Below are 12414 nucleotides of genomic sequence, written 5' to 3'. Positions count from 1 at the left end.
TGACATCCCCTTCCTCCTATCTCTGAACTGACTTCCCCAACAAGTTACAGAGAGTGTACCGCATGAACTCTGAACCATGGTACCTACAACTTAGCACTTTTCAAATTGGTTATCATTGCCAGAGCTGAAAGAAGTGATAAGCAACAGAAATAATCCTTGGATTGAATGAAGATTGAAACCCACAATTATGGACTTTTAGTCTGAAACTTATCCACCAAACTACACACCTAAATATGACATGTTAGTGATTCAATAATGACCCAGTAACAGGAGTTAACTACATTCTAGGAGCCATGTCTAATTAACGGTTAACAGTACAGCCATTTGCACCTTCACTGGCATTTTAACAAAAATAATTTTCTTTTTTGCCACTTTTGGTGCAATAACTCTTGTTTTATTTACTCTTTATTGATTTATTGAGCTTATCATTACACACTATAAGGGACTTATACTGCGTAATAGTGTTATATTGCCAAATAAAGGCAGGGAACTCCAAAAACTCATAATTCTTGTGAAAGCTAATTTTTTATTCTAGTAGTTTCATTATCATTCTATAAATATTCCATTTTTCAACCCAGTAAAATGTGACAATCTAACCAACCGTTCATTACAACAGTAACTATATTGAAATGTTAATGGAAATTTGCTAAAAATGACAAGATAATATCCATGGATCTCTGTTAACATAAATCTCACAGAGAAGGAGCTTGCAATGTTGCTTACCTCCAGTGCTAGGTCATGATACTTCCTTTTTTCTTCTTGACCCAATGCATACCACCATTCCCCGAGAATCTTTGATACAGTTCGATTATCCTGATTGGGGTGGCGCTGATGGACTAAAGCTCGATGTCTTTTGCTAAATATCATAAATGCATTCATTGGTCTACGTATTCGATCTCTCTCTTTCACCTGGAAATTTAAATTATTGGGTATATTTATTTGTTTTAATGGAAAACTTAAATAGTAAGGGGCCTAATTTTCTCAATTTTTAAAAAAAATTTCTGTTGAAATGAACGAAGATCTCCAGAAAACAAATCAGCAGCTAATATCAAGCTTTGTAAGAAATACGCGCATTTCAGATAGCACTATCCAACATTATCATTACTATTAAGATAAGTTTAATTATTTTTTTCTTTTAAAATAAAAACAGCTACACATTCGTAACAAATACACACAGTTCTCACACTTTACACGTATAAGGAACATTTTAAGCCACTGAAGGATGGTCGTCATACCTGAAACCAGTATTGCAATCTGTCATTTGGCTTTTCTGGGAGCAGTTACTTGCACAGTTTCAAAACTTAGTTGCTGCTCTCAACATTGATCTACTCTAGCCTACTGCTTCTGGTGCATTTTTCCTTCAACTTTGCCTCCTTTCTCCCAACATGTGGCTTCCCCTAACATAGGGCCTGAACGAGCTGCCTGTTCCCCCTTTATAACCTCCACTAGCAAACAATCTCTTTGCTCCATGTAAAAGGAACCTGTTATTCCAAAAGCTAGGAGTACTTTTTTTCTTTTTTATGCCTTTCCACTACTTTGTCATTCTCAAAATTGTTGCATGTCTATTTGAAAGCTCTTATGAAGGAATCTGTCTGAAGGCTGTTCAGTTTTTCACTTTATCTATGTGCCAGTCCACTGTTTAGCAGCCTGAAGCTCTATTTGGTTAGTACTGAACTGACTTCCATTTTTGTTACTTCTTTTATAACTTATGAATTCCCTTCTTCTCTTCTTTTGTATCTTAACTGCATCAATCTGTATCAAGACAATGTGATTCACTTACTTGTGGCACTCTCAAACGAGCAATTAAAGATTGGCCTACTTTTCCTTCTTAATGCCATTTTTTATACTTTAGTTCCTTCTATGTTGAAAGTCCTTACACACTGCTGAGATTTTTGAGACAACTGCACTCTATGACTTTTCTACAGGTTTATAATCTACGTAATCCCCACAAGAGATAGTTAATCTACAAAACTCCAGATTTAGGGCTCTTTTTAGGGGTTTGCCATGTTCATTTCTTCCTAGTCAAATAAACATGTAATTTCTCAAATAGTTACTACAAATTAACAATACATCACATGGCCTGCTAAAAATGCTAGGTAGTATTCTCAGTGACTTATAACAATGCTGGACATCACTAGTCACTAATTTGACACAAAACATGATGTCTCTAGAATGTTAGCTACACTGACACAGTTTTTGTAAGCCAACAATACATATTATTTACAAGGAGTTAAAGATAGGTGAAAACAGAGAGAAATTTAAGGAGAGTGAAGTTGCTGCAATCTTAAGACCAGAAGACAGAAATGTACAAGTAACCAGTTGAAAGTAGCACAATGCTTGGCGGTAAAACTGTAAGCAGAAAGAATACAACCTAAATATCACACATACCGTTACATAACTTTCCAAGACTACAAATAAAGAAATTGCAAATAATCTACCTTTTGTGGACTTTGAGGTTCCTTTGTATTCTGTAGGGCACTGAGGGACTGTGTTCTGCGTTTGCATGCTGCAGCCGCATCGATAACTGTTTGATCTGAAGATGTGCCCTCAGGTTCAAATACATCGTCCTCCTCTTCTCCTGGAGGGAGCATGTCAACACAGTCGGCATCTCCTCCCGAGCCATCGAGATCGTCACTCGTTTTTATTTCTCTTTCTCGTTCGTGCTTCACGGACTCCGAGAAACATGAAGTTGATGCTGCAGGTGGAGCAGATAGAGGTGGTGATAGATTGAGGGGTGGTGAGGAAGAGTTGCTCTGCGGGTTTGACAGTATAGGTACTAGAGACTCCCAAGGATATAAGGAGAGGGACTGAGAATTATTTGCACCTGGAGGAAAAATATTTCTCATTACAAAACTATCAAAAACTGATATTTTACATGCCACAAAATATCTCCAGTTCTTGTCTCTATCAAATGAGGTATAAAATAATTAAATGAAAGATATACAGGACAGCAAATTTCATCATCTCATCTTTTCATTAGCTGCATTACCAGTAAGCTCAGCAACCATAAAGCCTTAAGAAAGATCCCTTTTCCACAAAATGTGGCATCTGGCCCTACAGATTCATTCTTGTGCAGTATTCCTATCGTGTTTTAGTGTTCTCAAACAACAGGAAGGCACAAATAGTTGTGGCCCACTCAATCTGACACAATCTCTCAGCCCATTATTCAAGCTGTAGGGCTGTGGTGGCAGTACAATATAGCTATACAGGTGTGTGTGTGTGTGTGTGTGTGTGTGTGTGTGTGTGTGTGTGTTTGTTATTCATGCTTTTCCCAATCTTCTCTTAGGTTCTTCATTAAGTTCTCAATCACAGTCTACAAGAAACACAAGAGGTGTGAGACTGCAACAAGAATTCATCTTCAAATGCACTGAAAGTCATCCCAATTTACATTTCCTACACCACTAAAGGTGAATGTCAGGACAACCTCTCAAAGAACATGGCTTAAGTGTTCCACAGTCCTGTCAAATCTGAACTCATATTCCACACCTATGACATCCTTGTCGATGAGTGAGAAATGAGAGATGCAGTGACGGATTTCTTCTTTTACCTTGCATGCAATAATTTTTACATTGCCATAGTATGTGGAAGCTCAGACTGTTGTAGAATTCTGTATTTTTCTTACCACTTTCTTAACTAGCATAAAGATGAATTGTACTTGCCTCTTTTTTTCTAGGTTAAGTTTACATGTATGACACATTGAAAAAGGGGATCACAACCACCCTAAGAACTAAGTGAGGTGAGGACTGGCGTTTCAGTCACACATTCATTCATTCCAATGCAAATATTCCCAGCTTCCTTAAACAAATTGACAATGGAACGTAAAATTGCAGCCCAATTTCTCAATCTTCAAAACTGGTAAAAATACTATCACAATTCTGTTATGATATGCCAAACAACAGCAGAAGTATTAGTGAGAAACAAAACAGAATATGACACACACTGACAAGTATAATCACAGTGAAATGATCAATTAATACTAATAAAATGCAAAACTTGTTTGTGTACTTACTGATGTTGTTTTTTTCCCAAGGTTCTCCCCTTTTCTGAGCAGGTGGCAGTACAGGCAAAAGATGCATAGGGTGCACAATTACAGGTTGGTTGTTCACTGGAGGTACAGTCAGTGGCGACTGTTCCCGGGTTGTTGGCGTCTTTGCTGTTTCTACAGCCTGCGACATAGAAACATGAAGGCCAATTTTACTGGCCTGTTTCAAGACTGATGCACTGTCAACAACTACTGATTGTTGGAGATGATTTGAAGTGGGAATGTGATTTGTCACGAGAGCTGGAAGTTTCTCAGAGTCATTCTTCACTGTGATGTATTTCTTTTCAGACTGTGGTGCTTGTTGTTGTATTACACAGTAAATTTCATCACTGCCAACAGTATTTACCGAAGCAGAGCAATCTATTGCTTCATTTTTCACCATTGGTAACAACGGAATACTACTATGCTGTGTCGGCTGCTTTAGATGTCGTTCCGACCTAACTGGGTCAGTATGTGCATGTGGTGTTGTCTGCAGATCCTGAGGACTCGTCAGAGCCTGTTGTAGGATTATGTTCTGCTGTTGCTGGTGGTGATGCTGTGGAGTGGATGTTACACTATTTGGATACCCATCATTCGACTGCTGCTGTGATGGAACATCACTATAGGAGCAAGAAACTGGACTGTCAATGTGCCACGAATGGTGCTGCTGATGGGAATTCATCACAGAAGATGCTAGTGGTCCACGCCCAGGATTTGGTGACATTCGAATGACACTCGTTGCCATGCCAGATGTGTGATTCTGTGAAGATCCCATGTTACCCGGTGACGGATGAGGTGGTGAATGCTGAACATTAACTTGACTCGGACGAAGTAATTCGGGCCTGTAAATAAAAACACGCTCAGAAAAGAATGAAAGACGTACAGTAACCAGACATTTTTTGCTATGGAAAGTACGTGAAAAATAGAAAAAAAATTACAAACATCTCTTGCCAGTAATAAGGAAAATTCAATGTGTATTGAACTCTGTCAAAAGAAAAATCTTTTCAGTACAAAGGAATTCCTATCAAATTATTATATTTGTTCCTTTTAAAATTTTAAAATCGTTGAATGTGTATTTACAGAGTTCATGGCTTATTAAATCTGTAAAACTGTGAAATTTAACCACATTAATATGCAACACTTCAGCAAGCACAGGTTCCACAGGTGACAACTCAACGAGGATAAGATACAATAGAAAGAGTCAGTCAGAAATGAGATGAAGAAGGGAGAATATAGAAGGACAATAAATGGGGCAAAAAGTAGCAACTGTATGTTAAAAACAAAGCCCAAGTTACTGAGAACTTCATAAAGGCAATATCCTATCCACATATTAAAAGTAATAATGAAGATAAACATATAAAGAGAGAATCCAATCAAGACACTGTTAAAACATTAACATTAAACACTTCAGTGAATTTTGAGTGAGACTGTATCTGCGATCATTCTGCAAATATTTATAAATAGAGAAAGGAATATTCTATATTAACGGACACTAGAGGTGTTATTTTATATTTAAATGGTAATAAATATTCTTGTTCACTGCCGCATCCTTCACAAGAGGATTTTTGCTAAGCTTTGCTTGAACTATTGTTTTTCAATGCCTTCGACTGTCAAAATGGTCCACTGTGCTTCTTTCTCAAAACATTTTTCCTTCAGTTTTCGCATGGTTGTAGTGAGGAACGAGTATCTCAGTATGACAAATCTCATCTTTCAGTTATTTCTTAGCGCTAAAGAATTATCCAGCCAAGAATTTAAAATTTTGTGTAAGGACTGAAAATTATTACAGATAAATACTGCAGTTTTCAGACTAGTACCACATCTAGGAGGAAGGTGGTGACACAGCTTATGCACTGCTTGAAGAAAGCACATTGCGAACAGCATTCTCAGCCATGGCAACAGTACCTTCTTCAACAATTCATGGTGCAATTGGCTCTTGCCCTATCCCAGGAGCAGTTTCCAAATCACCAGTTAATTCAAACTTCCAAATCCCATTCTTCAACTCCGGTGTGGAAAGAGGACCTCTCTGTATTCCTTTAATGTGTCAATACTCGTGAAGAACAGCAGCACTATTGCTGTTGTTTTGATACAACTTCATGAGTACAGCCTGCTCACTTTCTACATACCCTTGTTGACTCTCTGCTGCTGTAATGCACACTCCTGCTTGTGTTCCACCCTAGTTACCGTATCAGTGCCAATGCCTAACAGCAAGTCATGACACTAACAATACTAACACCAGAAATCCTTCAGCGCACAGCCTGGTCATCATTCCTATAAAGTTGTGTACTCATACAGTAAATAGTGTCCTTTCTACACTGGCTCAAGTAGTACACGTTTTATCTGGGTACCTTCCATTAGGAATGTGGGTGCACTCAACAACTGTGTATGACTTTCAAATGATAGAGCACAGCAATCAGTTGTCCTTTTCTTGCAGGTTTTATTCAGCAAACCTAGTGTGTAGCCATTATCAACGCACCGTTTCATACTATCGATGCATGTTCTAGTTTGTCAGTCCCCTATTGTTCGAGTTTCTGTCACAGTTTGTGGCGGTCCCACCTGCTTTTAATTCTTCGTTTGTTGTCCTCAGTGTCGACGTACTTCGTTGCTACACTGGCTGAAAAATGGGGGTTGTGGATTCTAATACTGACTACTTTAAATAATGCAGCCAACAGATGCACAGTTGCATTTCACAGTACTTTAATTTCACTGTTAACAACCCCCCAATAATACACAGTTATATGGCCAGTGCACTAATGTTTAATGTTTGATAAGCCTCATTAATAGTTAGCAGGCGAAACTCCACATACTGCTACAATATTTTCTTGTTGAACATCTATGAGCAGTAAAACCTAATCACAAAGTTCAAAGTTCTTGAAGAATAATCAGGTACCTATGGAGCAGACACTGTCACTGGTTTTTACACACAGCCTAATTGTTTAACACTTCTTTCACGGTTAATTTGAAGCATTGTTGTTGTTCTAACCAGCACAGGTTACTTGTCTGAAACCTGGCCGTGGACTGACTGTGCCGTGGCAAAAAATTGGTACTGAAACTACACACTGTTCTAAGTTAAATTTACATAAATTACAATTAAAACTTAAGTCATTAAATTAACTGAATACATCAAAAAATTGGTTCTTTTTAGCAGTTTCTTCTATTATGAGGTTTAGGCCAAATTATTTGTTTAAATGATGAAATTAACAAATATAGTTACCCAAACGATACTTCTGACAAAACTGTTAATTACTTTGGAATTAATGAAGGGTTGGTTTTGCTAACTTGTTTTTGAATAGAGCTAAATAAATACTTTAATTTAAGATTACTAGTACTTCATCTTCCAAATGTTTACAATTATTACAGAATTTATACTTGTTTATATGTCAACAATAGAATTAAAGTTACGAAACAATCACTGATTTCACCCTATAACAAATTATACTAACTAAGGATAGTCAAAATAAATCAGAAAATCAATTACATACATAAAACTAAGCACAAAATAAGATCTGGTGTTATATTCTTTAAAACTGAGTGCCAATCTTTCTCTTTTATGGAAATGCAGATTATATTAATGTAAGTTAATGGTAATTAGTTAAAAGCCACAAAACGAATTTAAGGAGGCAGTGGCAAAACAAGAGGGGAATTAAAATTATCTCAGCTTGCTTCATCACAAGTTCTTTCAAGAAAGTTCTTGTAACAAAAGCCCAAAAAACAGGAGACTGGTGTACTAGAAGATGCATTCATACTATCAAATGTTGGATTGATAATGGCTAGGCACAAGCCATAGTCTAGATATGCCGAATAAAACCTGCAAGAAAAGGATGACCGATTGCTGTGCTTTATCATCTGAAATTTGACAGTAAAAGTTTATTTACAGCCACCCTGTACTTTCCTTCTTCAGTCTACGTCAAGTTTCAAAACAGTTCTACAGTTACCTTTCCTACTTTTGTTAGACCAGCAGTTGATGTGTAAACAATAAATTTTCCAACAGAAATAAATCACTAGAAAGATAAAAAATATTCCCCAAAATACCACCCTTTTTTTTGGGGGCGGGGTAGGGGAATGAACATGTGTTAGAAAAAGAGGGGGCAATGAGGAGACAGTAAATTCTTTTAGGTTTACAAGTGCCAGACAGGGTGTACAATGAGGCTGAATATCCCTGGTAGGGATGTATGGAAATAGATTAATGCATGAAACCTGCAGTTTTCAGATTAACTTTTGCACATAACAGATACACAGGGAACATCTGTCTCTCTCAATATTCTTTAAAAGCCAAAATGTTGGACAATCTCTTCAATACATTTCTTCTGTGGCAAACTCTTTTAGGCAAAAACATTCACCAGCATGTCCAAAATAACTGTACATAAAATATGTTATGAAACAGTTAAAAGTGTGGAAAAAGAAAACAAAGATGCTACATCAGCCTTGGATGAGGGGGGGGGGGAGGGGTGGCGGAGGGGGGGGGGGGCTGCAAACAGGTGCAACAAAATCATAGTTAGGATTGTTTAATTTCATGTTTTCTTTGCATGATGCGCCATTAACAACTACTCAAATAGCAAAATATTTAAGGTGCAGGTAGTTAAATTAATTCTTTCTGTAAGGAACCCAGTACGTCTTATTGTAGGCCAACAGAAACAAACGTAATGTCTAGAGGGCTCAAAGGAAGTGTCTTACAGATCTGTATTTACTGACAACACAAACAGTACATCAGACAGACTCAGCGGTATTCTTGAATTGTTCATGCATGATGATAATTGTCTAATGGCAGTTATCTCTGCTGGATGATAATTGTCTAATGGGAAGTATCTCTGCTGAGGAACTTGAAAAAATCCTGAATGGTGTAGATGAAATTTCCACTTGGTGAAACAAAGCTTACCTTAAAAGAAAATAACTACCATATTTACTCGAATCTAAGCCGCACTTTTTTCTGGTTTTTGTAATCCAAAAAACCGCCTGCGGCTTAGAATCGAGTGCAAAGTAAGCGGAAGTTCTAAAAATGTTGGTAGGTGCCACCACAACTAACTTCTGCTGTCGAATGTATGTAGTGCTACACAGGCATGCGTTGCAGGCACAAAGATAAATACTGGCGCCAAAACCTCTGCCTCAGTAAATAAATTAAAAAAGAAAGTACACATTATCCAACAAAGTAAATACAAATTCCGTATTCAAATGGCTCTGAGCACTATGGGACTTAACATCTGTGGTCATCAGTCCCCTAGAACTTAGAACTACTTAAACCTAACTAACCTAAGGACATCACACACATCCATGCCCGAGGCAGGATTCGAACCTGCAACAGTAGCAGTCACGCGGTTCCGGACTGAGCACCTAGAACCGCTAGACCACCGCGGCCGGCACAAATTCCGTATTGTTCATTTTCGAATGTAGAAGCATTTCAATGTACTATGAAAATCCGACTGGCAAGACTGTTTGGGATGTTTGTCAATATGGCCAACTCTATGTTCTGAATTTTTTCCTACCTGTGAGAAGAGATGGTTGCTAATAGCAACTTTTATGAATTGTGAATCACATGCAGTATTCTCTTCACCATAAGAATAATAAGGATATAAACATTTTGCCATGTATTCTTTCGTGTTTGCTGCTATCTCATTTAAATCCTGTCTGCCTAATAAACTACGAAATTAGAGTGAGACAACAGCAAACGTGGAAGAATATACATATCATATCATGTCATGTCGATACTCGTATTATTCTTATGCCTAATAGTGATACAGTCAGAAATGAAGCACGGCAATTGACTAGATTTTCAAATCTAAGATAACTCTAATTTCTGTACAGAATATAATGTACTAAAGAGGCGCCTGCAAAGATTTTCAAACGGAGAAAAATTTTCGCTAAACTCTCGTTCAGAACATGTTCTATCATATGCAGTCTATTATTTGGTTCATGTTGATCACTATCAAAGAAAGCAGCAGTGTAAGTAACAATAAATAGCAGTCTCTTGCCGTTGTTTAGCTTATGAGGTAATTCCTCGCCCTTTTTTTTTTTTTAAAGAAGTCACAGTAGCGCATACAAAAGCAAGCCATGCCATGAGCGGCGACAGGTCGAAACACTCATTATCAGAATGCAACAAACAATGCATGACACAGTACAGTAATGTATATTCAGCTTGGAGTGATGTAAAAACCTGTAACAAAGATCAAAGAAAAATAAGCAATCCATTCAAACCAGATGAAGCACGTCAAAAAGGAAGGGTACCCGTATAAATACGGACGGAGTGCCTGATGCATAGCAGTGGCTACCTGGTAAAGCTTAACAGCGAAGCTTACGACTCGAACCAAACTACTGTAGCTGTATGGTCATTCATTCGACCTAAATTGTGTCTCATATTACAATGGACCAACTTTGTTTTGATTTGGACGTGCGACCTAAAACTTTTCTCTCCCCTTCAATTTTGAGTCTCAAATTTCAGGTGCGGCTTAGATTCGGGAAAAATTTTTTTTCCTTGATTTCGAGTCTCATTTTACAGGTGCGGCTTAGATTTGAGTGCGGCTTAGATTCGAGTAAATACTGTATATGATACTGCAAGGACACAAGAAAAGTATTTGATTACAATATGAGTATATGCCTCTGGTGTTGGTGGTTTATCTGAAATATTTAGAGCTGTACTCAAAATGTGATGGGAAAGATGGTTGCAATTTAATGCCTCATTGATGTTGAGGATATTGCTAGATGGAGGACTCAATTGGTTAGACAACAACATGAATGGATTTGTGTGTGACCATTTTTAAAGATAAATACTGGAATCTGTCTCAAGTTATTTAGGAAACCCACAGAAAAACTAAATTGGAGAGATGAACTGGGGATTGAAGCCCCATGTCTACTCATTACGAGTCTAGGGTCTCAAGCCACCTTGCTAAGTTAAGGTACTACACAGCAGAAAGCATATATCAAACCAGTTGTAACATGAGCCAAAGAAAGGTCTACATTTATTAGGTCAACCTTAGAAAATGCAGTGCAATTGAAATAAGACACCAAGTTCCTCAACAATTCAGTTTCAATGAAATCATTGGTGGGCAGCTACAATTGTAGCCATCCTGTTCAGTCACTGCTATAACGATACAGAGATGATCAAGAAACTTACACGAGTATCACTAGGGAAGGAGAAAGGGGGGGGGGGGGGTTTAGTTGAGTACGTAAATTTACAGAACTAATATCCAACAATATCCAAGATAAACAATATAAGCCTGTTGAGTAAAGAACCTTAGAAAATCAGTATTCATAATAAACAGTAAAATGTTTGCCAATCCTCATTTTATATTTTGAACAATACATTAACAATATGAGGCATCTTATTTTCATATCCCTCAGGTGAGAACTTCATACTAATCTAGTGCTGCATGTAAGTCCGACACACTTAAAATTTTGAACCATTTCAGTTTTCTAAATTTAATTCCATTAAAAACAACACACTGCAGATAAGAGCAATTCTTACACATTTCTAAATATGGAACTTAAGTTACATTGCACGTGATATCAACTTTCAAATCTTGCTTTCAGCTGTAACACATAAGGCTGAAACTGGGAAAAAAGCTCTAAGTACAAATTAACCCACAAATAAGTAGCATTCAACTCTACAACTTTCCATAAATTTCATGCAACAGTAGTAATAGTCGCACCTAAAACATACGGTCCTCTCCTTTCAAACATTCCAACAGGGAAACCACAAATCACTATGTGAAAGACTGCTAGACTTGGCAGTACTGGGAATGGACCCGATTTATAAACCTTTGTGAAGTTTTTGTCCTGGGACTAGTTCTTACCTTGAAATCTATGGCAGCTTCAATTTTTGCTTTTAAAGTTATCCTGTAGGAAATCTTTGTTTTCAGTATTCCTACTTCTGCCAGGTCCCTTTGTACTTCTTGGAATCTAGAGCACGTATCTACCCTTACCCACATTAAACTGTAATATCTGATGTGTCAACCTCATCTAGTCTAGTATAAGGGCGAGTCCAAAGAACACAGTCCTTTTTCTGATGGTGTTTGAGATCCTCTCTATCTGGATATACAGTTTTTAATTCGTTCTTCTTCTATGCTGACCAACTCCTGTTCTTCAAGGTCACAATAATCTCCTGAGGATTCTCCATTCCATAATTCTAACCTAAGAGTAATCCTGTTTTTATGACGTTTGGACTTTGTGTTACATGTGAGATTGCAGGGTGGATAATTATCTGGTAATGTTTTAATTTTGCACTGACTGAAAGATTGTTCTTACTGTACAGGTGCATAGTCAGTTTTTATGCTAATTTCATACTGAATATTTAGTTAATAAAGGACAGCATCATGAGGGGTGGGACTGTTGATTACTATGAATAAAAGTTTTGTGCATCACTCATTTATTTATTTATTTATTTTACTAGTACATGTTTTGATGGT

General features: G+C 37.4%; 1 protein-coding gene across 1 annotated transcript in view; it reads right to left on the bottom strand.

Moving 5' to 3' along the window:
* LOC124722095 overlaps positions 1 to 12414 on the bottom strand; it is a 323716-nt gene that overhangs the window by 181787 nt on the left and 129515 nt on the right. Inside the window, exons 8-10 of the mRNA XM_047247293.1 lie at positions 4010 to 4863; positions 2439 to 2824; positions 724 to 909 (exon numbers count right to left, since the gene is read on the bottom strand). Coding sequence (XP_047103249.1) covers positions 724 to 909; positions 2439 to 2824; positions 4010 to 4863 — 1426 coding nt within the window. The remainder of the gene's footprint in view (positions 1 to 723; positions 910 to 2438; positions 2825 to 4009; positions 4864 to 12414) is intronic.

Source organism: Schistocerca piceifrons, chromosome X (assembly GCF_021461385.2).
Source record: "Schistocerca piceifrons isolate TAMUIC-IGC-003096 chromosome X, iqSchPice1.1, whole genome shotgun sequence".
In the NCBI taxonomy this organism is placed as follows: Eukaryota; Metazoa; Arthropoda; class Insecta; order Orthoptera; family Acrididae; genus Schistocerca; species Schistocerca piceifrons.
This window is presented reverse-complemented; position numbering and strand designations above follow the sequence as displayed.